Source organism: Macaca mulatta, chromosome 2 (genome assembly GCF_049350105.2).
Source record: "Macaca mulatta isolate MMU2019108-1 chromosome 2, T2T-MMU8v2.0, whole genome shotgun sequence".
In the NCBI taxonomy this organism is placed as follows: Eukaryota; Metazoa; Chordata; class Mammalia; order Primates; family Cercopithecidae; genus Macaca; species Macaca mulatta.
In genome coordinates, this window is record NC_133407.1 from 4,266,658 (window position 1) to 4,294,000 (window position 27,343).

At 37.9% G+C, this 27,343-nt stretch overlaps 1 protein-coding gene across 5 annotated transcripts in view; it reads left to right on the forward strand.

Moving 5' to 3' along the window:
- Nucleotides 1–27,343, forward strand: part of ATP13A3 (ATPase 13A3) — a 90,600-nt gene that overhangs the window by 5,766 nt on the left and 57,491 nt on the right. For 3 of the 5 annotated variants that reach the window (XM_015132530.3, XM_015132535.3, XM_077991157.1), the window contains 5 exons: nucleotides 22,125–22,222; nucleotides 23,491–23,664; nucleotides 24,349–24,531; nucleotides 24,779–24,849; nucleotides 27,109–27,189. In XM_015132530.3, the coding sequence (XP_014988016.1) occupies nucleotides 22,172–22,222; nucleotides 23,491–23,664; nucleotides 24,349–24,531; nucleotides 24,779–24,849; nucleotides 27,109–27,189 (560 nt within the window). In that variant the 5' untranslated portion in view covers nucleotides 22,125–22,171. Of the gene's footprint in view, nucleotides 1–15,498; nucleotides 15,775–22,124; nucleotides 22,223–23,490; nucleotides 23,665–24,348; nucleotides 24,532–24,778; nucleotides 24,850–27,108; nucleotides 27,190–27,343 lie in introns of those variants that run through there. The other 2 variants (XM_015132532.3, XM_015132534.3) reach the window with 2 other exon arrangements.

Sequence of the window (27,343 nt, forward strand, 5' to 3'; positions counted from 1 at the left end):
CAGCCTGAGCGACAAAACGAGACTTTGTCTTAAAACAGAACCAAAAATAATTTGTATTAGTAAGGTAAAAAATAGAGGTAAAATGAGATGACATGAGTAAATGGTAATTGGAAAAAATGATCACTGTTATGATAGTTTATAAAATGACTTAATGGGCCGGGCGCAGTGGCTCACGCCTGTAATCCCAGCACTTTGGGAGGCCGAGGCGGGCGGTCACAAGGTCAGGAGATCGAGACCACGGTGAAACCCCGTCTCTACTAAAAATACAAAAAATTAGCTGGGCGTGTTGGCGGGCGCCTGTAGTCCCAGCTACTCAGGAGGCTGAGGCAGGAGAATGGCGTGAACCCGGGAGGCGGAGCTTGCAGTGAGCCTAGATCGCGCCACTGCACTCCAGCCTGGGCCACAGAGCAAGACTCTGTCTCAAAAAAAAAAAGAAGAAGAAGAAGGAGGGAGAAAAATGGAATAAAGGAGAGAACTGTCCAAATAAATTTCTGACACTGAGGAAAGTTGTTTGAGGATGGGGATTGCTGAAAAGTTTTCATAAAACGATTCTCTAGAGGGAACTATGCCAATACCATATCTGTTAACATCTTAGACCCACAGGGCCGTATTGGAGCCTTTGCTGGAGTCTGAGAGGGTAGAACATTAACTCGAATAGTAAACGTCAAGACCACGAAATTAATCTGTTCATCAGAATTTTGTCTTTTTTGTTAATTCTTACACTTACTCCCTGTGGATCTTGGTTTTAAATGATCAATTGACACTCAGAGACTAGTTAGATAAGAAATTAAATTTCCAGAAAAAGTGAGTTAACTATGTAAAGTAGAATTTCCTAATTACGTGGTCTGGAAATTGCTGATGTCTATAGAATCTTTCTCAAGTTTTAAGTAAAAATACTTGTAACTGATGTTGGATGGTAAGGTGAAAGATGGTTCTAGCTCAGTGAGTTTTTCTTATTTTTTTCACAAAGGAGTTGAACATTGAAATAAAGAGGTGTGAGACTGGAAAATAATGCGGAGAGATCATGGATTATTTAGATTAGTTCCTTTTTACAGAAGAGGAAAGTGAAGTAAGTGACAGCGTAAAGGATGTGGGGTTAGAACCTCAGATCCTTTCCCTACCTTGGGTATTCCTTTCACCCTTGCTTTAATTTTGTGCTCTGTAGTAATGGCACATCTCAAAACTCTTATATTTTTTTTTTCCAGTGAGAGCCAACTTTTAAGGGTTGCCTTTGCTTGCTTGACAGACTTCTTAAAACAAACTATATTTAGTTTGTTTAAAATGAGTCATGGAATTGCTCCCACATATGTGTCTAAGGGTGGCTTCTTTATATTCTTTATAGCATCCCTGTTGCTGTTTCCCCCCCCCCTTTTGTGAAAGAGGATGAAATAGATTTTAGTTATTTATTTTGATTTAAAAGACAAGTGTTTTAGGTCCTGATTTTTTTCTGATTGATCTAAAGAGCTGAATAAAGTGAAACCACCGTTCATGGGGCCTTTGGGCCTAAATTCTCAGATAAAAATCCTATGAAGTCAAAATTACTCTTGGAAAAAGTCTTTTAAAAAGGCACCAGTTTGAAAACTGGTTGGAAACTGAGAGTCTGTCTTTCAGTTCCAGCTGCCAGTTTTCCTGTAGTTTTAGAGAGGTCCCTTTTTTGGTGAGCTGGAATCCTTATCAGCTATGTGAGACCTGTTTTGACCGGTGAATGGGTCTTTAGATTGACTGAGCATAGCAGATTTATAGTCTTCATTTCATGCTCACTCTGGGACAGGGATGTAAAGGCAGGCATACTATCATCATTATTTAAATTATTTTTCTCTGTTGCTTCTCCCCAGAGTATAAGTAGTTGAATTGGTTTAATTAAGTGCATATATGATAGGACTCCACAGTGTGAATAATGGAGAAATAACTTAGGTATTTATGAATGTCTGCTATCTCCCTAAGGTTATGCCACAAAAAGATCTAGTATAATTAAAAGGCTAGGTAATAAAGTTGAGAATATTAGGAGATTATTGGTACTTTCTATCATTCTGAGGGGATACTCAACTACTTTGAGTGTTTTTGTTTTGTTTTTTTAAAGAATATATTTATTCCTTACTGCTAGCAAGATCTGCATTGTTTTAAAAGAGCTATATAAATTATTAATGGATTCCACAAAATTTAAAGTATCTGAACTTAAATATTACTCTGGGGGTAGCACAGTAAGAAAATATGAGTGTGTAAAAACATGATGGTGGCTAAAAACTGAACAGTCCTATGTCCTGGGAGAGGGCATGGTGTATTTGATAAAAATGTGGGCTTCAGAGCCATAGTGATTTTGAATTACAGCTCTGTCACATACCAGTCTTGTAGTCCGGATTAAGTAAGTCACTGAACCTCTGTGAGCTTTTTTATTTGCCAGATAGAGGTGATAAAGGGTACCTTAGAGAATTGTAAGGATACGAGTCTGAGTGAAGGGTAACTTATTATTTGTTAGCTTAGTAACATTGAAGATATTCAAAACAAGTCAGATGTGTGTGGGGGATGTGATTGATGATTGCTTTTTGGTTTTTTGTTAACTGGAACAGCAGGCAATAATGTCGTATTCAGGCTTTTTATGTCGAAACACTCCGTGATTTTGTATCTTTAGTCGCAGCATCCTCAAAAGCTCAAGATGTTAACCTCATGTATCTCCGATACACATTTTATGTATATTTTAGTTTTTCACTTTGTGTCTCTGGTGTGTTTGCAGTCTGCTTTCTCTCCCATCTTCTATGTTACTATGACCCGATGTCTCTATCTCTGACCACATTATAAAATTTAAATCTATCTGTAATTATGTTTATTTTATAGGACTTTGTATGCCTTATTTTCATTTAAAAATTCTGATTAGTCAAATATTTCTACTTTTTTTTTAAAGAAGACTGAATTATATTTCAATTTTGTGACCTTTAGATTTCTTTAAACATGGAATCCTAGTCACTTGTTCCTTATATGAAGATTTTTCATTCATGTCTAGATCATGCCTTAGCTTCTTAAGCCACCAGTTTTCTAAGCTCATTTACAATTTTCATCTGTAGTTCCCTTGTTTCTCCTTTTTTTAATGTTTATGTTTCTTATTTTCCTAAGCACAAAAGACAGAAACCTATTGAATGCTAATTATAATAAGTAGATTAGTATACTAAGTAAAATGTAAAGTACAACAGGCAAATGACATAATTTTGTCTGTAGCACTTACTTATTTGAAAGACTAGACTAACCTAGCAAACTCTTAGTTGAAATATTTAATGGGTCTTTTTGATATGAAAATGTACTTTTCATAGTTGTCAGCACTGCCTTAGAGTTAGTTGAAGAATAATTTTAAGCTAACCCATGGTTTTCTGTTCAGTGTTTGGTGAAAAGAATAGAATAAGCTCCTTAATTTAGTCAGATTCAGAAGCATCTTAAAGAGTACCCCCTCCCCCAATCCTTTCTCATCTCTGGTGCAGCCCATAGTGAATCACCATTCTTCATGTTCCCTTAATAGTTGTGGCAGTGATAAGTTATTGTACTGCATGAGAGTTGTGATTTTATAGGTAGCAAGGAATGGGGCTTGGTTAGGGCCTCTTGGTTACGCCCTTAGGACTGAGTTGGTACATCTAACTCTTCAACAGTGTTTTAGTTCCTGTACCTGCCACACACCGGGCTGGATGCTGGGGAGACATTGGTGAATGAGTCTGCTCTGTCACACATACACACTCCAGCAGGTGAACACTGTGCTGTTGCACTGCACGAGTCCAGAGGATGCCATTCATGTTGTATTCTTTAGGAATGTGGCTCCTTGGCCTGGCCTAGGGTCTCTTTCAGGTGAGAAAAGTTCAGAATCTCCATCACCTACAAGATAATCTCTATTGTTTATCATGTCTAACAAGACCCTTCATTATAATCTGATCCTGTCCTGTCTTTCTAAACTTCCATTTGTAATTATTCCTCAAAGGCCATCACCCTGTGCACCAGTCGGTTTAAATAACTTGTGTTCCTGGCATTTTTTAGGATCTCTCACTATTGTACTTCTGCATATGGCAGTTCCCCTGCTGGGGTTTCATCTCTCTCTGTTTTCCCCTCATATTTTTCCTCTTACTGCTTGTTTGCTTGATCAGCTTTACATCCTTCAGGTCTTAGATCAAGGAATAGTTTTTTTCTGAAGTCTTTTCTGTTCTTGGTTCTCCTCTCTTTCTCCCTGCTGCCATTGCTCACCATTTTGTTTGATATTTGTTTGCTTACTTATTTGTCTAGCCTACTAGATGTGATTCCTTAAGGTTGGAAATTTAATATTGTAACCTCCAGCATTTAGACCACTAGTTGGTACATGGTAGGCAATACCATTCTAACAAGTGACTTTTTATGAAATCAAATTGGCAATAAACCAGAATGATTATTGCTAGAAATGCTAATTTAATATTTACAGAGTTATTTGAAATATTGGGATACTTGACAACATCTTGGTTTTCTGATTTCATTTACCATTTTCTAGTCAAGCAGTTGTTGGGGTTAGATTTCAGGGAACTGCTTGGCTAGAGTGAAGACACTGTTTTAAGTTCATTGGTGAACATGTTGGTGAGAACTTTGTCTGCTGAGGAATTAACCATAAGTGGTCTCAAACTAAAACAAATACACAGAGGTATTCAACCCAAGAAAATGGATGATGTGTAGGATTGTAGCGCTGGCCCAGCTCTGTCTCTACCTGTGGCGCTCACTGCAGCAAATCCGCAGGAATGAATGAAGTGAAGTGGAAACCCTTCTGGGAGGCCCAGTCAGGAAGAGACTCCTAGACTCTTCTGGGCCAGCCTTTCTGTGCGATAGAGTGTCCACTCCCCATATTCTCTGCATACTTCTTTTAAAATTTTGTTTCTTAGCGATCCGTCTTAGGTTAACAGCTATGAGAAGCTGTCACTAATTTATGTATTAACTTCTGAACAGAAGGATCCTGGTTAAGAGGGTTGATCTGAAGAACATAGTGCTGTGGTGGAGGTTGTGTAGAGTTCCATGAGATCACTAAGGGACCTGGGAACACAGGATATTGGGAGAACTGGGAAAGGGGAATAGGGATGAGATGTGGGAGCATGCCAAAGACAAAATTACTTTGTTGTCAAATTTTGCCCGGAAAAAGAAGAGGGATTCCACCCCTGCTTCGCCCAGTCTGGCCCTGTCTCCTTTGTTCAGCTGCACTGCTGGATGCTTGCCTGGTTCCCAGCCTTTGAGGTTTTTAGTCTGTAAGTTCAATATTGTTGGACAAGTGCTCTGATACCTGCAGAGGTGGGAGAAAGGTGGGGGCAGTCCTCTGCTAGGAGGTGGAAGGGACAGTCAAAGCTTAGTAGCCTGAGCTGGTCCTGGAAGAGCAAGTAGGAGCTCTTTAGCCAGACTAAGAGAAGGGCATTCTTGGCAGAAGGAATATTCTATATAAAGAATTGGAGTCAGGGAACAGTAGGGCTCTTTGAAGAATTACAGATTGTGTTCTAAATGAATGACATGTAAGGTTTGTAAGGGGCGAATGATAACCATTGATGAATGGCAGATGGTGTTGACAACTAGGCAGGGCCAGAGTCTGTAGGATCCTACATGTCTTGCAATCAGTTTTGACTTTGACCTTGAAACCCAGTTGGGTCTCCCTTCCACCCCAGTTCCTCATGGTAGGGAAATACATCATGTTGTGTGTTGTAAGGCTTCAAAACCTTACTAGTGAGAGGCCTGCTTAATATTGTTTAATCTAGTTCAGCTTAATTTTTTTGAACAAACAAAAAACTTAGTTTAAAGGTACTCTTTTAGCAGTTTAGGAATTGCTACTACAGACGTACTCTTTTAGCAGTTTGGGAATTGCTACTACAGACGTACTCTTTCAGCAGTTTGGGAATTGCTACTACAGACGTACTCTTTCAGCAGTTTGGGAATTGCTACTACAGACGTACTCTTTTAGTAGTTTGGGAATTGCTACTGCAGACGTACTCTTTTAGCAGTTTGGGAATTGCTACTACAGACGTACTCTTTCAGCAGTTTGGGAATTGCTACTACAGACGTACTCTTTTAGCAGTTTAGGAATTGCTACTACAGACGTACTCTTTCAGCAGTTTGGGAATTGCTACTGCAGACGTACTCTTTTAGTAGTTTGGGAATTGCTACTACTACAGACGTACTCTTTCAGCAGTTTGGGAATTGCTACTGCAGACGTACTCTTTTAGCAGTTTGGGAATTGCTACTACAGACGTACTCTTTTACAGACGTACTCTTTTAGCAGTTTGGGAATTGCTACTGCAGACGTACTCTTTTAGCAGTTTGGGAATTGCTACTGCAGACGTACTCTTTTAGCAGTTTGGGAATTGCTACTGCAGACGTACTCTTTTAGCAGTTTGGGAATTGCTACTGCAGACGTACTCTTTTAGCAGTTTGGGAATTGCTACTGCAGACGTACTCTTTTAGCAGTTTGGGAATTGCTACTGCAGACGTACTCTTTTAGTAGTTTGGGAATTGCTACTGCAGACGTACTCTTTTAGCAGTTTGGGAATTGCTACTACAGACGTACTCTTTTAGTAGTTTGGGAATTGCTACTGCAGACGTACTCTTTTAGTAGTTTGGGAATTGCTACTACTACAGACGTACTCTTTTAGCAGTTTGGGAATTGCTACTACAGACGTACTCTTTTAGCAGTTTGGGAATTGCTACTACAGACGTACTCTTTTAGTAGTTTGGGAATTGCTACTGCAGACGTACTCTTTTAGTAGTTTGGGAATTGCTACTACAGACGTACTCTTTTAGCAGTTTGGGAATTGCTACTGCAGACGTACTCTTTTAGTAGTTTGGGAATTGCTACTGCAGACGTACTCTTTTAGCAGTTTGGGAATTACTACTGCAGACGTACTCTTTTAGCAGTTTGGGAATTGCTACTGCAGACGTACTCTTTTACAGACGTACTCTTTTAGCAGTTTGGGAATTGCTACTGCAGACGTACTCTTTTAGTAGTTTGGGAATTGCTACTGCAGACGTACTCTTTTAGCAGTTTGGGAATTGCTACTGCAGACGTACTCTTTTAGCAGTTTGGGAATTGCTACTGCAGACGTACTCTTTTAGTAGTTTGGGAATTGCTACTGCAGACAATGGGAAGCTACTGAAATTTTACGGAGAGAGAGAAATGGTTGTATCTGGCTGCATACAGACTTGAATGAGGGAGATGAGGGCTCAGGACCTGAATCAAGGCAAAGCCGATGGAGATAGGCATGGTGAGGTGGATTTGAGAAGGGTAGTCATGATAAGATGAGTGGCCAGTTGGATATAGAAGGTGTGAGATAGGAAGAGTTCAAAGGTGACTTCTAAATTCCTGGCTTGGCTTTTTAGGCAAATCATGCTTATTAAAGGAGTAGGGGGAATTGGTGGTGGCTGGGTGGTGGGGCAGATTTTTTGGAAGAAAGAGAAAATGAACCTTTGGAATTTGAGCTGTCTGCTAACATGTAGTTGAATCTGTGGGTCTGAAGCACATGAGAGACCAGTGCTGAAAATGTGAATTGGTAGTTGCCATCGAGATGGTCCAGTAGTGCCGCCTCGATGAGATTGTTACAGAGAGAAGAGCCTGAGGAATATTAATAATTAAGAAGTGGGCAGAGGAGATGGAGGCTTGGTAACCTGGCTACCCGCCCAGCAACCCAGGCTAGTGTAATGTGAACTGCAGCACAGCAGAGTTGTAGGAGGTAAAATGGGCATTTGTGGGCTGTCTTAGGAACCTAGACACTATTTTCCTTATGGAGAAATGTATTTCAAGTACATTTGGAGCAAGAATTGGTTTTTAAATGAATTTTGTCCTTTGAAAGATAGTGCTGCCTACATGTCATTCGTTGATTTGTTGGTGAGGCTTTTTCATGTAAAGTCACCCCATGCTTGACTTTCTGGGGAAAATGAAAAATACTAATCTTGATTAAGTAAAGATGATTTTTTCCTGGTTTTGAAAGACAGTATTCTGGTAAGTAGATACATAATGCCCATAAAAGTGTTGTGTAAACTAAATATTCCCGTACAGATGTCACTATTATGGTTGTTACAGTACCTAAATACATTGATTGTGGGGGAGGGGGATGTGTGTGTGTGTGTATGTGTATGTGTTTAAATCCTGAATAGTGGCATACAGGACGATTATAAGAGGTTAGAAAGTTAATATTTTTCTGATGGTTGTACCATGAATAAGGTAATTAACTTCTTCAATAGTAACTTATATTAGTGTATTTTTGAAATATTTGTTCGATGTAAATGTTATGGGCTTTGTATTGTCTGTGCTGAGTTAGCATGGGTGGGTTTCAGATTAGACAAAGGACTCAAGTAGAAAAACCCAAATTCGTGTAACTTAAAGTTGACCCAAGTACCTATGAGTTACAGTTATAGATTTGCAGGATTGTACTTTTTGTACAGAATAACTTCCTAGTGATTTTGTGCTTCTTTGTGGTTGGATTTTCAAATCAGAATCTGGAAGAGTGAAATATGAGTCATTCCGTAGTGTAGATCATGAGGAAAACTAATTTTGCTTTGTTTCGAATTGTAGAGTAATTCTGAAGTGAACCATACAGAAGTAATGAAAAAAATTATTTTTGGATTTGCTATTAATAAGAAAAAACAAACTTTTCTGAGGTTTATATGTATCTCTTTAACACACTGAAGACTTGGAAGTATAACCTCTGGAAAATTTTCTTCTACTCTTCTTTTTTTCTTCTCTCCTCTTCCCTATTCCTATACTATTCCCTAGCCTCGCCTTTTTCTCATCCTATCTTTTCCTCTCCGCTGTGCTGCATCAGCATCTTTCTATGCGGAATGTTACTTCTTGTTTTATTATGCAACTCCAGTGTAATCTTTTCAAATACTTTCATTAGTAATTTAAACTCAACATAGTCTTAGCAACAGTGCACATTACTTAGCTGAAATGGTCACAGTCTGAGCAGTGTGGCCAGTTTGAAGCATGAATGTACAGTGAGCACTGCATCACAGCAGTCACTCGCCGGCAGCAGCTGTAAGGTTTCATCTCAGCAGTGTCTTGATTTCAGCTATATGGTAAAATGAGAATTCATGAATGTTTAAATTTCAAAGACCATCTTTAAATTGATGACTGAAATGTCAGCAGTTACTTGAGATTTTCATTAATAGCATTACAGTTTCAAATGAATAGTTGTTAATTTGCATTATAATGGAATACATACATAAATTTACATATTACTCAACAAAACCCTTTACCTTAACTCTGAACTTAAAAGTATAATTTTTAGTTTGGGGGAATTAGGCTCATTTATCCATTTGGTTTGTTTACACAAGCTGTTAATGAAACTCTTGATTTGTCAGTTCCTATTATAGTAAATACCCATGTCACACAATTTCTTTTCTGCTTATTTTAACATACTCCGATTTCCAGCTGCTTAGGAGGCCAAGGTGGGAGGATCCCTTGAGCCCAGGTGTTGGAGACCAGCCTGGCAAGATGAAGAGACCTCATCTTTATGGGGGAATTGGGGGAATTAATTAGGCCCGCAGCCCCTTCCTGCTCAAGGGAACATCCCTTGAGCTCAGGAGTCGAGGTTGTGGTCAGCTGTAACGGTGCCACTGTCTTCCAACCTGGGTGACAGAGTGAGACCCCATCTCTTAAAACCCAAAAAACTCTTTTATTTGTTCTAGTGTGTTTGCTTTAAATATGTACTATCACCCCCTAAAGGAAAGAAAGCACAAAACTTTTATACTCTACTTCATAAGTCTAAAGATGCAGAGGAATTTGAAGAAACTGTTAATGGTACCCTCTGCCTTGCAATATGAGATGATGTTAACAATTTGGTGTATATCTTACACCTTTCTCTTTGGTCTTTTAAAAACACATATCCACAGAGTTATTTGGTTGCTATAAAAATAGTGTATTAGACATACTCCTTTTTTCCTGTTTTTATATATTATGTAGATCTATCTTGGTCTCTACACATAGATTTAACTCATTCTCCTTAATTCCATAAATTATTCATCTGTTCTTCTATTCATGGACGTTCAGGTAGGTTCTAGGTTTTTTCCACCTGCTGCAAACAGTGTGCAGTATATATGTTTTGTACCTATGTACCTATATATATATGTCATAGATTTTAAAAACTGGGATTGTTGGATCAAAGTATATAGGTTTTAAATTTAAATATCTTCTGAGATCAGATGAGACTGGCACGTTCAGAGTGATATGGCCATAGACAAAATTTAAATGTCTTGTCAATTGGTTTTTTAAAAAGATAGTACAGATTCACTCCTAAGACCAATATATAAGGGTGCTCCTTGTCAGGTTTTTTTTTCCCCCCCACCGGTTTAATGGGCAAATAATGTCTTACAACTTAATTTTGCACTTTAAATACATTGTCTTGTTCTGTAATAGGTTCATTTGCTCTTTGTTACTGTTTTCTCGCTTGCTTTACAACTTTGTAAGATCCCTAAATTCTAATTTTTTTAGACTAGAATGTAAAGGGAGTGTTAATATAGCTGCCTCTGTCCTCCCCATTATCATTTGTTTTGTGTTTTCTTGCGTATCTTAATTTTTTGTTGAGACACGTGAATGCAGGGCATCTTTTACAAAGGCAATTCCTGCTTTCCATGCCACGATCTCCGCTGGTACTAAAATAAAAAAAATTCTCATTAAAATTTCAACTTTCATTTTAGATTCAGGGAATACCTGTGCAGGTTTGTTACATGGATGATATTGTGTGATGCCAAGGTTTGGGGTATCATTAATCCCATCAACCAGGTAGTAAGCAGAGTACCCGATAGGCACCCTAGCCCCACCCCTTCCTTCATCTAGTCGTCACCAGTGTCCATTCTTCCCCATCTTTATGTCCATGTATATCCAATGTTTAGATCCCACTTCTAAGTGAGAACATGTAGTATTTGGTTTTGTGTTTCTGCATTAATTTGAATGCTTAAGATAATGGCCTCCAGCTGCATCCATGTTGCTGCAAAGGACATAATTTTATTTTTTTTATGGCTGCATAGTATTCCATAGTGTATATGTGCCACATTTTCTTTAGGCAATTCACTGTTGATGAACACCTAGGTTGATTCCATGTTTTTGCTATTGTGAATAGTGCTGTGATGAACATATGAGTGCATGTGTCTTTTGTAGAACGATTTATTTTCCTTTGGATATATACCTAGTAATGGGATTGCTAGGTCGAATAGTAGTTCTGTTTTTAGTTCTTTGAGATAATTTCTCATCTTTAATCATTCTTGATCACTTCGGATAACTGCAACAGTTCTGTTTTATTAAGTCTTGTAACTCAGCCTTTTTTCCTTCCTAATGTTGGAACATCCCCTAGTGGTGAAAGAGTGTACCAGCAGGCCATATACAAAGGCTATGCTTGTGTAGCTCAAAACCTTTTTGGTTGATATTTATTGTAGAAATTATTCCACCTGCCTTGTTTTACTGAAGAAGTTGAGACCAGCGTGAAGGAACTTGCATCATAGTTCATAGTTCATGTTGAGTTAATTGTTATTTAAGGAAAAGTTAAGGTTGTGTGGTTTTTTTTTGTTTTTTTTGTTTTTGTTGTTTTTTTTTTTTTTTGGCTACTGTGCAACAAAACTTTTATTAACATTTTGAGCAGGTTCAGCTATCACTGAAACTGGTCATTTCTAAATTTAAATTGGGACAAATGGCTACGGTGCAGAGTTAATGCTGTTATTGGACACTGCGAATAGGAGACTGAAGAACTGACAGCCATGCCTCAGGTGGAGTCCAGGTGCAGAGTTGACTCTGGATGTTGTAATCGGAAAGAGTGTGATCTTCCAGCTGGTTGCCGGCAGAAATGCGCCTCTTCTGGTCAGGGGCATACTTTCTGGACCCTGAATCTTGGCCTTTACATTCTCAGTGGTGTCACTGGGCTCCTCCTCCAGGGTGATGGTCAGGGTCTTCACAAAGATTTGCATTTTGACCTGTTAGTGAATTCAGAGATACTGCAAATTGCGAGTCACCGCCACCGTTGCTCGACGAAGCCAGCCACTGAATCTAAAGTTGACCCTTGTTTTGTGCTCTTTTCATTTATTTTTGTTTGTTTTGGGGATGAAGTTGTAAATCCTACTGTTATAATGTAGTAAAGAACCTGGCACAAGATGCACACTTAATTCTTAGGGGAATTAGTTTGATAAAAATAATTGAGGGCTGGGTGTGGTGGCTCACGCCTGTAATCCCAGCACTTTGGGAGGCCGAGGTGGGCAGATTGCTTGAGTCCAGGAGTTTGAGACCATCCTGGGCAACATAGTGAAATCCCATCTCTATAAAAACACAACAAATTGGCTGGGCATGATGGTACACACCTGTGGTCCCAGCTGCTCAGGAGGCTGAGGCAGTGGGATTGCTTGAGCCCGGAAGGCGGAGTTGCAGTCAGCTAAGGCTGTGCCACTGCATTCCAGCCTGGGAGACAGAGCAAGATGCTGTCTCAAGTTTTTTTTGTTTTTGTTTTTTAATTTGCTGTTACTTAAACGCTGTATTATGGGCACATGCTTTTTCATCTGGGCCAAAATGTAGAGGAGGTAGAACTAAATCTAATTAATAGAAATATACTTGTTAAAGGAGGCTTCAGAATGACAGCTTTCTCTTGTCTGGGGTAAGATGCAGTCAAAGAGAATGGTCTGATAGAGCACCATGATGTATTTCAAAGGTTCCTGCAAGTTGAGACCCAGGGTTGGCCTTGCATTGTAGAATTAGAAGTTTAGGCGTATATTCAATCAGCCATTCAGTTTCCTTCTAGAAGGCATTCAAAAGGCACTGATGTCTCTTCCTCACTGCCACCCAGCCCAGAGGTAGCTATTGTCACCGATTTATTGATGTATTCGCCTTTCTCATTATCTCAGGGGTAGGTGCCAGTTTTCTCTCTAAGCCATTTTGCTTCTGCCAGTTTTGAATATTCAGTCTAGGACTTATCACTGTTTCCTATTGCCTGCTGCAGCATTTTTCATCATAGATAGTAGTAATGTTTTGAAATCTATCTAGCAATCATAAGAGTCTTATAATTCTTAACCTTGAATATGGAATTTTAAAGTTACAGACTTGAGAACAATTTAGGGGAAAGTATGAAAGTTTTAAGAACACAGTAGTAGCTTGAATAATTGAAATAGAAAATCTCTCAATGATGTAAGTGGACATTTTGGGAATGCAAACTGTTTTATTACATTGCATATAAATGATATTTTGCATATTTTCTTATTTTATAAAGAGAGAGTAAAATGCACGTATCATTTGTCAGTCCAAAGGTAACTTCCCCCTTTTTGCCAAATACTATACAATTAGACAAAACTCTGTGGGATTTCTCTGAATAAAAGAGTTGATTTTGTTTTTTAAATAGTGTATATAAAGAAGTAATAAAGTACCTATCCTGGAATGAATGGTATAGTGTAGGCTAAACTCTTCTTTGTATTGATCCTAGTATAGGTAATTAGGTTATCTTTCCTAATTATAACTTATTTTGTTATAGCTATCACATTGTTTTGTAACATACAAAAAAGTATAATTATACAAAGACTCCACTTTACAAATGTAAATACAGTCTTGGTTTGGTGTATATTGGATACAATGGTCTTCCTTAAGCCTAAACACAGAAACAAAAGCATATTATAAGAGAAAGTCCAAGATGGGAAGTGATAAAGTGGGTATTGAGTAGAGCTTTGTTAAAATTTAGCTGGTATCCTTGTAAAATTTCCACGTATTCATTAAATTAGATTATGTCATTCTTATTTTTAGGAGCTGACTTGAAGTTTTAAGTTTTGCCCTCATAAAGAATTGTCACAATTTGGTTTTATAGTTGGATGATTCTGATTTTTGAAAAATTCTTTTTATATATATTTGTATAGGTATTAAAATTGAAATTGTTTAGTGAGTAGAGTTAGGGCTTTAAACGTATTGGGGCATATTTTATTTCAACAGCAAAAAGTAGAACTGATTTTGAACTGTACAAGGTTATCTTCTCAGTTGCTATAAATTTTACAAGTTTGAAAATAAAATAATATTTAGAATGCTAGCTGTGCTGTTTATATTTCAAGATCATTAAAGCACTCTTGGCTTGTGTGGTCTTTAAAGATGGGTTTATCAAATCTTTATTTAACGTTGGTAGGTATGTTTAATTCTCAGAAAAAAGATCTAGGACTACAAAACAAAGCAGGATAATTCCTTCTCTCATTCAGCAGTACAAGGTGTCACAGAAGTCTCAGTGAAGTTTTAATTTTTAAAACTCCAGAATTATATATGTTATAAACTTAAACACCGTTGAGAAAGTCAGTTACTTGAATTTCTTTTATACTTACTTATTTTTGTGATTTTTTTTTTTTTTTTTTGAGACAGAGTCTCACTCTGTTCCCCAGGCTGGAGTGCAGTGGTGTGATCTCTGCTCATTGCAACCCTCCGCCTCCCAGGTTCAAGCAGTTCTTTTGCCTCAGCCTCCCTAAGAACTAGGATTACAGATGTGCACCACCACACCTGGCTGATTTTTTTATTTTTAGTAGACATGGGTTTCACTATGTTGACCAGACTGGTCTCGAACTTCTGGCCTCATGTGATCCTCCTGCCTTGGCCTCTCAAAGTGCTGGGATTATAGGCGTGAGCCACTGCACTCAGCTGTGAATTTTGAATAATGCATTTTTTTGGTGTGTGTGTGTGTGATGGAGTCTTGCTCTGTCATGCTGGCTGGAGTGCAGTGGTGCAGTCTTGGCTCACTGCAACCTCCACCTTCCAGGTTCAAACAGTTCTCCTGCCTCAGCCTCCTGAGCTACCTTGCCTGGCTCATTTTTGTATTTTTAGTAGAGATAAGGTTTCACTACGTTGGCCACGCTGGTCTCAAACTCCTGACCTCAGGCATTCTGCCCGCCTGGGTGAATAATGCGTTTTTAATTTTAGTTTTTTACTTCAGTACTGCTGAAGATGGCAAATACTGACTGAAGGAAAAAATTAAGTTAAAAATGTGTTACTCAGAATTGCTTTGCTTGAACTTTTACTTGATTACAGGTCATTCTTTAAATCACTTTGTGAAATTACCTACTTTGGAATTGTAGGCACATACATAGACTATCCTTAAAAAAATTCAACACTGTCCCCCTCACTATTATAATATTGTTACAGCTCACGAGAAACTCAGGTTTGAAGCGAAGATGTCTTTGAGGTTTGGAGATTTCTGTGTCTGAAAACAACTCATCTTGTTCTAAGGAAAGAAATCTGACTAACTTTTGGCATAGTATAGGATAAATATTATACTTTAATTGTTTGTAGTAATTACATAATGTGAAAAAATAAGTAAACTTTCAAAAATTAACGTATTTAATTTAGTGAGATTTTTTTCCAGTAGCTTCACTTTGTCCCATACTGCTTTTTTTTTTTTTTTTTTTTTTTAAGACTCGCACAGCAAATCAAGTTGATTATAAATTCAAGGAAGGGTTTGGTTAAGCACAATAGCCTATAAGCTCCTTGCTATTCAGATAACATCAAGACTCAGGCATGCACTGTGGAATGGGAACTTCGGTGAGCTAACTAGGATTCATTCAGATAATAGGAGCTCTACTCGTGACAGATGGCAGAAGGGCACATCTTCTGAAAACTTACTAAAAATTGGTGAATTACAGAATTCTAAATTTTAATATCTTCATCATTCTGAAAGCAGTTCAAACAGAACCAAAACAGAAATATTTGGCATAAAATTGTAAATTTTTTGTGCTTAGTTTTATTTTTATTCTTAAGAGCCAGCTTCTGAAAGCCGCCTAATGTCAGGAATTGGGAAGAGTGATGACACAGTGCTATTGGTGAGAAAATCCTTCAGTTTTTTTTCTCTGACGTAGAATTTGACTTGATTAAAACCATGGCTCCAGCAGTCCGCAAAAGTTATACTTCTGTAAGTTTATCAGTTTGGGTTTATCAGTTTGGTATTCATGCTTCAAATGTCTAATTAGATATATAGTAGAATTGTATTTAATATATATTTTTATCTTGATAAGCAGTGTATTTTAAATATGTTTATGTGTTTTGTTTTTTTTTTTATCCTCTTGGAGTCATTGAAATAATCAGGGCTTTTACTTATGTACATTTAAAATTTAAATATGTTTATAACATACATATGTTATAAATGTAAGAGCTGTTGGAATTGGCACATTGGAGTTGACTAAAAGTTTATGTGAAAAGTGAATTCTTGGGTAATTTCCTTTGAAGTATATAATGTACTCAAAGTGAATATATTAATTGGAGGTTTTTAGAGCAACTTTTTATTTGAATTATTTATTTTTAGCACTTTGGTAAAATTTGCTAAGACTTAATTTGCTTTAAAAACCAACTACATTTTAGAGAAATTACACTCATAAAAAGAGTAATGGTGTAATATGGTTAAAAAATTGTATTTTTAAAAGTATGAAAATAGGTTGCTATAGGCAGTGAACTATCAATAATAAGCCCATTTAAAACTAATTGGAATAGTTCTTTCTGTGGTCTAACTGTAGAAGATGAAGTGAAAAATATAATTATGCTGAACTAAGGTGAACGAACTCTTTCTATAGATATTTGGAGAAAAAATTTTAAATTTAAGTACATGGGCTTAGTGAAAACGTTGGATTTTAACAGCAGTTCCTTTCTAAAGTTATAAAACATGCTTATTCATCTATTTATGCGTACATTCTACATTGAAAAATTTGGATTTACAGGAGTGGGAAGTCTGTAGGTTTGTGGGAAATTGATAGACAAGGGTGGAGAAGAGTAAGATTCAAAAACCGACAGAAGTTTGGTGAATTGAGTTTATGGTTAATACCTGGTACACAGTAGACTGAGTCAGTGGACTTTGGACCCCTAGAGGCAGAGTCCTCAATATTTGTGGCCCTCTCTGCCAGAAATAAATGTCTTCTGAAAATTTTCTTCTATCTAAAAGCTTCAGATGGGTGGATATTAATTTTTAAATTTTTAATTTTTTTAGCAATGGAGTCTCACTGTTCTGCCCAGGCTGGACTCAAATTCTTGGGCTCAAGTGGTTCTCTCATTTCAGCCTCCTGAGTAGTTGAGACTATAGGCATACACCACTGCACCCAGCTGTTTAATTTATTTTTTGAAAAGCTTTTCTATTATCAACAATTTCTACACATTAAAAAGTAGAAAGACTAGTATAATGGACTCCCATGTACCCATTCACTCAGCTTTTAACTTAGCTTTAGCAGTTATCAAACTCATGGCCATCCCCTGGTCAATAAAGATGGGTTTTTTAATTTAACAATTTTTAATTTTGAAGTAACTTTAAACCTACAAAAAAGTTGGTGTATCACTGTCAGGTTGCTTCTTAAGTTCCTTGATTAGCCTTCTGATACTTGCATAGTCTGTTGTGGTATATTTGCTTATTACTGATATTGGTAATTTGCACCTCTCCCTCCCCATTTTCTTTCATTTTGATGAGTCTAGGTAGCAGTTAACAATTTTATGGATTTCAGAGAACCAGCCTTTTTGGTTTCAGTGACATTTCCTCTATCTTTCTGTTTTTTTATTTTATTTACTTTTTTCTCTGAATTTTATTTCCCTATAGCAGTTATTCTGGGAGTAATTTGCTATTCTTTCTCTGCTTTTCTTAAGGTGGAAGCTGAGGTCATGACCTTTCTTAGAGACTGGAATTTAGTGCTGTAAATTTTTTTCTAAGTACTGTTTTTGTGGCATCTTACACATTTCAGTATATCATTTTTATTCAGTTCAGAATACTTTGTATTTTCCACTTTGACGACTTTGACCCATTGGTGTTTTAAAAGTTTGTAATTTTTTTTTTGAGACGGAGCGTCACTCTGTTGCCCAGGCTGGAGTGCAGTGGCGCGATCTTGGCTCACTGCAGCCTCCGCCTCTGGGATTCAGGCAATTCTTCTGCCTCACCCTCCCGAGTAGCTGGGACTACAGGCGTGCACCACCATGCCTGGCTAGTTGTTTTTTTGTTGTTGTTGTATTTTTAGTAGAGATGAGGTTTCACCATGTTGGCCAGGCTGGTCTCGAACTTTTGGCCTCAGGTGATCTGCCTGCCCCAGCCTCCCAAAGAGATGGGATGACGGATGTGAGCCTGCGCCTAGCCTTATTTACTTGAAAACAGTTGTATTATTTCAGGTCTTAGGTTTACGCTTTGTTAGGCAGTACCAGAGCAGTTTTTGTTTGAGGCAAAATTTATCCCACTAACTAAAGGAAAAATCTGAATACCCTTTCTGATTCCTTGTGGCTAATGGGGTTTTCCACTGTGGTTGGTAAAAATGGATATGATTCCCAGCCTTTTGTGAGCCCTGGTGGTTTAATCCCCTGAATCATTTTGGGTGGTTCTCTCCCTGGCCTTCGGTAGTTTCTTCACACACAAGTGCTGAGCGGTGCGCAGCTGAAGGCTTGAGGGAGTCCGTCTTGCAGATCAGTTGTCTTCCTAGTGGGCCAGACTCTCTTCTGGTGATCTCATCAGCAAACCTCATTGCTTTAAGTGCTGCCCAGACTTCCGGTTTCGTCTCCCAGACTCAGAGAAACTGCTGGGCTCCCTCAGAGCGACCTGTCCTCCCTCTTTGTGTGACCCGTGAAGTGTTTTCTGTCAGTAAAGTAGGACGGTTGTAGGGCTTGCCTAGTTTGTTTTTTGATGTCTCAGTTATCAGTTTTCTTCATTGCCTGATGTACAATTCCTCGAAAACGATTACATGATTTGTTGTTGCTTTAGGGCAGGAGGGCAAGGATGATCCCTTTTGTTTCAACTTGGTTGGAAGCAGAAGTCTCCATATGAGAATGCGAAGTAAGCCCTTCCCTGAGGAAGCAATTTTAGGTGGTGGTGATTGGAACTGGAGATAAGAATTGGTTATCAAAAACGACCCCATGGGATGTGGTGGCTCATTCCTGCAATCTCAGCATTTTGGGAGGCTGAGGTGGGAGGATTGCCTGAGCCCAGGAGTTCTAAACCAGCCTGAGCAACATAGTGAGACCCTGTCTCTATTTAAAGAAAACAAACCCAAACCCAAACTGACCCTGGTGACTGCTGAGTGATGACTACAAGATTCACTTTTGAGCCTTAAGAAGAATCACAGACTAAAGGTTAACCTCAGATAGTATTGTTTAGCTGGGACAGTGTCACAGCAAAAGGTCTTTGGTTTATCCTTTGATAGTAGGCCTGTATGGTATTATTAGTTTACACATTCAGGTGATGATGGCTGATCTTCTCTACAGGGAAAGAGGCTGGGCTTACTCTCACCATAGTCTCTAGTAGCAGGCGCAGCCCTTGAGAATAACTGACACCCAAAAGTGTTTGATTTTATGGAACATTATTATGGTGGACTAACTCTGGTAATATGCTCTAGGACCATTACACTGCCCTAGGTGGAGAAGACCTTGTTACCATGCCCAAAAGATTTCGTATGGTCATATGGCTTGTTTAGAGGAAGTTGGACCCGATATTGTGTAAGGTTTCTCCTTTTCCCCAGTGGCACCGAGTTCATTATCTTGCTGGTTATTTATTATTGTACCAATGTTTATGTATTCACATATTTGATAAGAATGTCATAGTTAGGAGTGAAATTATTAAAACGACATAAGTAACTGTATAGACAGACCCGTCTCTTTTGAGATGAAGTCTTTCTCTGTGGCCCAGGCTGGAGTACAGTGATGTGATCTCAGCTCACTACAACCTCTGCCTCCTGGGTTCAAGCAATTCTCCCGCCTCAGCTTCCTGAGTAGCTGGGATTACAGGCACCCACCATTATGCCCGGCTAATTTTTGTATTTTTGTAGAGATGTGGTTTTTCACCATGTTGGCCGTTCTGGTCTTGAACTCCTGACCTCAGGTGATCTGCCTGCCTTGGCCTCCCAGAGTGCTGGGATTACAGGCGTGAGCCACCAAGCTCGGCAGCTAGACCCCTCTTTTTGGTTACTTTATGATAGAACATCAGGAAGTTTCAACAATGTTATGTATGGGGTTACTTTAAAATTCTGCATTTGGTTTTTACTTGGCTGTTAATTTATATCATCTTAAAATAAATAGGTATTGTTACTTAGTGCACATTTTTAAAATCAGGTCATTGGCCGGGTGCGGTGGCTCAAGCCTGTAATCACAGCACTTTGGCAGGCTGAGACGGGCGGATCACGAGGTCAGGAGATCAAGACCATCCTGGCTAACATGGTGAAACCCTGTCTCTACTAAACAATACAAAAAACTAGCCGGGCGAGGTGGCGGGCGCCTGTAGTCCCAGCTACTCGGGAGGCTGAGGCAGGAGAATGGTGTGAGCCCGGGAGGTGGAGCTTGCAGTGAGCTGAGATCCGGCCACCGCACTCCAGCCTGGGCGACAGAGCGAGACTCCGCTCTGTCAAAAAAAAAAAAAAAAAAAAAAAAAATCAGGTCATTTAGTCAGTAAACATTTTTGAGTGCGTACCGTGTGTCAAGCCTGCTGTGCACTGGGTAGATGAGTAGAGTATGGGATCTGAAACGAAGGCATTAATATTCCCATCGTGAGATCAGCCTCATCTAAAGCAGTGGTTATCAAACTCGGGGGGGCTGAAACCCATTTGCCTTCTTGAAAATTTTTGTGGATGCTAAAGAGCTTTTATTTATGTGGACTATAGCTATTGATACCATATATGAATTAAAACTGATATTTTAAATATTTATTAAAAAAATAAAATAATTACATTTTAAGTAACATTTTTAGAAGATATTTTCTGAAAAAACAAAAAGTTAGAAAACTGGCATGGTTTTACATCTTGCAAATTTCTTTAATGTGTAGCTGAATGTTTAATATTTGAAATACAAAAAAAAAAAAAAAGGAAAAATATGTCAGTGGGCTCAATGAATTTTTTCCCTGGACAAACTTTCTAGGTAGTCAGAAGCAATCAGAAGGTTGCCCGGTGGACTTGGAATTGAATGCTGGAGTCAGCCGAGTGCTCTCCAGTAGGAGTAACCTGCCATAGCGATTGGCTCTTGGCCAGGGATTGCCATTTATGTAATTGGTGCTCAGTCAATATTTATTGGATGATTAATAATCTCTGAGAAGTTTTTGGGTTGGTTTCACTGCTAGTGTTGTAGCTCTTTACTATGCTACAGGGCATAAATTTGAGTTGTGTGAAGTACTTTTAGCTCAAGATGCTTAAACTAGACTACTTCTGAATCTGTGGAATGAAAAAGGAAGACTCTGTTAGTAGTTCCTCTCAGAATATAAATTGTTCTATATCAAAGTTGTTGCTAGTCTGAACGAATTAATGAAATATGCCATGTTTTGTGGTAGTTAAGTAATGCAGGTTGAAGCACTGGTATCCCATTGAAAATGTCATTAGAGGCTGGGCGTGGTGGCTCACGCCTGTAATCCCAGCACTTTGGGAGGCCGAGACAGGCGGATCACGAGGTCAGGAGATCGAGACCATCCTGGCTAGCACAGTGAAACCCCGTCTCTACTAAAAAATACAAAAAAATTAGCCGGGCGAGGTGGCGGGCGCCTGTAGTCCCAGCTACTCGGGAGGCTGAGGCAGGAGAATGGCGTGAACCTGGGAGGCGGAGCTTGCAGTGAGCTGAGATCCGGCCACTGTACTCCAGCCTGGGCGACAGAGCGAGACTCTGTCTCAAAAAAAAAAAAAAAAGAAAATGTCATTAGAACCAGCTAGCACTTTAGAAACTACTTATGTGTCATCTAAAGTTTGATACATCCCATGAGCAAGTGATGAATACATCACTGCTTTGGAAGAATTCATACTTAAACAAAATTTTATTAAATATTAAAAGAACACTTCAATGGTATAAAACAGTGGTCCCCAACCTTTTTGGCACCAGGGACTGGTTTCATGGAAGACAGTTACGGGTGGGGAGGGATGGTTTCGGGATGAAACTGTTCCGTCTCAGATCCTGAGGCATTAGATTCTCATAAGGAGCGTGCACCCTAGATCCCTTGCCATGCGTGGTTCACAGTAGGGTTCGTGCTCCTATGAGAATCTAATGCCGCTGTTGATCTGATGGCAGGTAGAGCTGGGGCAGTAATGCTTGCTTGCCTGTCACTCACCTCCTACTGTGTGGCCCTTTTCCTAACAGGCCGTGACCAAGGGGTTGGGGACCCCTTGTATAATAGACAGTTGATGGAATGAAGTTGTATCGTCTGCTGAGATAGAAAATAATTCACTAACATTTGTTCCCTTTTTTCCCTCAGTGATCTTCCATTGTTTTGAAGCACAAGACCTTTAAACCACTGTAGGTATGGACAAGGAAGAAAGGAAGATCATCAATCAGGGTCAAGAAGATGAAATGGTAACCAGCTGTTCTAATTTACTTGTGAAGTATGAAGACTTTCTCTCTGCAATTTATTATTTTAGGGACTAGAAAAAGACAATTAACAGTAGCAGCAGCAGCTAACTCAGTGGGCTTCTTTCTTCATCCTGTGCTTTTGAATTGGGATTGTGTAGTATGTCTATTAGTTGCTTTTAGTATAATTCTTTTTTTACTTGTGGTCTGTTAAAACTTAGAAGTATGTTTTTGCATTTGGTGATTTAAGAGGTAACATTGGCTAATATAATCCTAAATAAAAGATTTAAATATAATACCAAATAAAGATTTCTCATTTTGACTTACAAAAATTTTCTATAATCAGCTTTCTCTACTTTCTGTTGGTGGGAGCCAGAAAGATGTCAGGTAAAGTATAAGATGCCCTGTTAAATGTAAAAATCATATAATCAAGGGAGAAATTTTTAGCATAAATATGTCCAAATGTTGCATGGGACAGACAAAAGGATTATTATTTATTTGAAATTTTAATTTAAGTGGGCCCCCTGCATTTTCATTTGTTAAATCTGGCAATGCTTGTTGGGGGAGCTAACCTGAAACTATGAGACAATTTGTCAGTGGATCAAATTGATCATTTGCAGTGGTATTGGGACAATTAGTAAATCATTTGGGAAACAGTAAATTAAAATCTATTCATCCAGATGTACTGTGATACTCTCAATTATATCGTGCAACAGAAATAACATGTTAGTGGAAAACTAGTGAAATCCTAAAACAGAGTTTAGTTAATAGTAATACAGCAGTGTTAATCTATTGATTTTTAACAAATGTACCAGGAAATGTTAACATTAGTGGAAACTGCACAAAGGATGTCAGGAACTTCATAATATTTTTGCAACTTTTCTATAAATCTAAAATTTATCTCAAAATCAAATGTTAATTTAAAAAAAAAGCCCACCTCATAACAAGATAAATTCAAGAAGAATTAAAAAGATATGTAAAAATGAAATTGCAAACATTCTAGGAAAGTGTACCAAATATGAATTTACTATATCAGTGGAAAAGAATGTATTAGGCATAAATTAAATATAAAAACAAAGTGTAAATACCAACAAATTTACTTAAAATATTACAGTAAACTGGTCAGAAACAAAATTTAAAGGTAAATTATGGATTGGGAAAATACAGTTTATGTGAGAAGACAATAATACCTATCTGGGAAACAAAGAACTTTGGAATGTATTTATCTGCTGTATCGTTTGATAATTAATCATGTGATTGATGTGTCCATGCAGGAGATTTATGGTTACAATTTGAGTCGCTGGAAGCTTGCCATAGTTTCTTTAGGAGTGATTTGCACTGGTGGGTTTCTCCTCCTCCTCCTCTATTGGATGCCTGAGTGGCGGGTGAAAGCGACCTGTGTCAGAGCTGCAATTAAAGACTGTGACGTAGTGCTGCTGAGGACTACTGTAAGTTTATGTGTTTACTTGTAGCTGGTTATTTAAGGAGTAAAACAGTGTCTCTGCGTGTACTTTATTCAGAATAATAGATGAAGGGAACATCGCTGCCTGGATAAAATGAGGAATGCTAATTCTAGTATTTCTAGAGGATTTGTATTTGAATTAACTATTATTATAGTGATTAGAGTTTAAAGGAATCTTAAAGGTGATCAAATTCACCCCCTTCCTTTCATATCTCTTATTGCCCTGAGAGATTAGATACTTGTCTGTTAAGGCTACTGGTCCATTAGGACTGTAGTCCAGATCTCAGTCACTACGCCAGCTGCCTGTCTGCTGTGTGATGCTGATACATCTCAGCCTTTTTTCTTTTTTAAAAATCCTAACTGGAAGCATATTTTAAGAGGTTTTAAATCTAGTCTAAATATATAGGCTAATTAAGGAATTATTCGTGTTATTTTATGAATTATTGATGTACTTGTTGGTGAAATATGTCATAAAAACCATGAGCAATGGAAAGCACTTTATATTTGAATTTAAGCATCCTCATGAAATGGTTTAATATTTAGTGAGTAGGAATGATGTTTCCTCAATTAGAGATGAGGAAATAATGTCTTGTGAAGAATGGAAATTAAATGAAAATACAGGCAGTTTTATATAAAATTGACTCCTTACCCTTATCCCTTTCTCTTTAAGGATGAATTCAAAATGTGGTTTTGTGCAAAAATTCGCGTTCTTTCTTTGGAAACTCACCCAATTTCAAGTCCAAAATCTATGTCTAATAAGCTTTCAAATGGCCATGCAGTTTGTTTAACTGAGAATCCCACTGGAGAAAATAGGCACGGGATCAGTAAATATTCACAGGCTGAATCACAACAGGTATTGTGATCTTAACGTCAAAGTTTCTTTAAAAATCAGAATTGTTACATTTTATGCTATCATGTATATTCTATAATTTTGTGTTTGCAGTTAATGCTTGAGATAAATTTAAATGCATATAAAATATTACATATTACTATATATAATGCTATATATAATCCTATATATAGCTTTTAATAGAAGTAACAGATTACTTGTCACAAATGATAGTATGCTTTTTGGTGTAACATTTATTTGTGTTCCACAGATTCGTTATTTCACCCATCATAGTGTAAAATATTTCTGGAATGATACCATTCACAATTTTGATTTCTTAAAGTAAGTATCTTCCTTTTGTTTGGATTATACTTTGAATATCCTGAAAACATTCTAGGTAGAAAAGAGTCCATTCTAGTACTCATAAAATTGCTGAGGTTTTAAATTTCTATTCACGTATTAACAGCACCTTGTTGCTGTTTGAAGGCTCATTAGCCATTTTAAAATAAGTCCCACCGCAGCTTGCACCATGGCAGCATTTACATGAAACTTAAAATCAGTATGATGCCAAAGTCTACTGAGTCTGAGTTCTTACCTGTTGCACCTCAAAGTGACTTTGAGTATACCTCATAGCCTGTATCTTAACTTAGAGTATCTGAATCATTACCTGTTTACTGACACTTGGAGCCTGTGGTACTTGAGGAGTAGAGTAATAGGCAAATAGAAATTAATTTTACTATGTAGATAAAGAATGGGGCAAGCTGTAGTAATTCCTTTATTAGTACAAATTAAGATTCTATTTTATTGCTCTTAGAATGATTATTATAAATACTCATTAATATCGTTGCTTTAGAGTGCCAAAGGAATTCTTAATTTTAGCGGTAAAAAGAAAATCATGTTATGAACATCTAAAATATTCATACCTGTAAGTTTCTATTGGAAGTAAAAAATAAAATATTCATGCCTGGATTTTTTACTCATATACACTAAAGAATTGGAACATTCTGGAATGGGCATGGGCATTTTTACATGCCTAGTTCTAAAAACCATTCCTGATTAAGAACTATTGCCTTAAAGAAAATTGGGCCAGAAGCAGTGTCTCATGCCTGTAATTCTAGCACTTTAAGAGGCCAAGGTGGGTGGATCACCTGAGGTGAGAAGTTCAAGACCAGCCTGGCCAACATGGTGAAACCCCATCCCTACTAAAAATACAAAAAATAATTAGCCAGGCCTGGTGACGGATGGCTATAATCCCAAATACTTGGGAGGCTGAGGCAGGAGAATCGCTCAAACCCGGGGGGCCGGAGGTTGCAGTGAGCCGATACTGCACCACTCTGCTCCAGCCTGGGCAGAAGAGCAAAACTGCGTTTCGAAAAAACAAAGAAAATTGCCAATGGGCTGTCATTTTGTTTAAAAAAAAAATTTTTTTTTTTTTTTACTTGGCACTGGCCCTTGCTGCCTTCTGGAGAAGTCATCAAATTCAGTGGGAAGAAATGTCAAACATATTTACTGTGTGTCTTTTGCCAGCCATAGAAACTTAAAAATTTAAACTTATTCCACTGATTGCAGTGAATTATGAAGCTTAGCTTTCCAATGTGGAAAATGTGAAAAAGGGTTGAAATTAAGTATATGTAAGACTCTCTTTGCTTTAGAGTTTTATAGCTGGTATCTCAGTTAAAATAAGCATAATTAAGGCATGGGGTGGTGGCTCACGCCTCTGATCCCAGCACTTTGGGAGGCCGAGGCGAGTGGATCACCTGAGATCAAGAGATCGAGACCATTCTGGCCAACATGGTGAAACCCCTTCTCTACTAAAAATACAAAAATTAGCTGGGCGTGGTGGCATGTGCCTGTGGTCCTAGCTACTCAGGAGGCTGAGGCAGGAGAATCGCTTGAACCCAGGAGGCGGAGGTTGCAGTGAGCTGAGATCGTGCCACTGCACTCCAGCCTGGCGGCAAAGCAAGACTCCATCTCAAAAAAAAAAAAAAAAAGCATAATTAAGATATTTTGGGAAAAAGTAGATATGTTAGTTGAATCCCATTTGTAATTACTACAGATTTTAGGCATTGTCTGTGACTCGTAAATTCTGCACTTCAAACCAGGTATGCATTAGGGAAGGGTTTGAACTGATGCTTTTATGGAGATGGAAGACAATGAATAGAAATTCTTAGTTTGACTCTAAAATTGAAAAGGAGAAACTATGTAGCTAAAAAGTAAAATTTTTTCATCTTTGGTTTAGAATTCTCAAGTTATACTTTATCTTAAAATTTTAAAGTTTAATTTTAGTTATTACACCTTTGGCACAGTCTTAAGGATAATGATATTATTATATAAACTTGAGTATTTAGAGCCATCTCATCTATCCTGCAATAAATACATTGAATAGTTTTGAAGTTGGGTTTGAGACTTAGATTTGTCATTGTTTATCTTAAGAATTTGAGATTTAAAAATTCTCATTTGTTCTCTCAATTTTTGTTAAGGGTTTCTAAGCATTTGTAAGGAAGTCACACCTTTATAAAATCAGGCATATAGAAAAATGAGGCGTTAAGAAATTTGGATATTTTAAACTTTGTTTAAAGTAAAAACTTTGGATTTATTTAGGGGACTGGATGAAGGTGTTTCTTGTACGTCAATTTATGAAAAGCATAGTGCAGGACTGACAAAGGGGATGCATGCCTACAGGTAATTTTTATCCAACTAAAGTTAGATCTTCTCAAAATTCCTGAAAGCAGTAGTATACATAGTCAACCCTTTACCATATAGTTGTACATATTAACAGATACTTAAATATTACAGACATAGTAGTTGAGAATTTATTGATATTTTATTTGGGTAA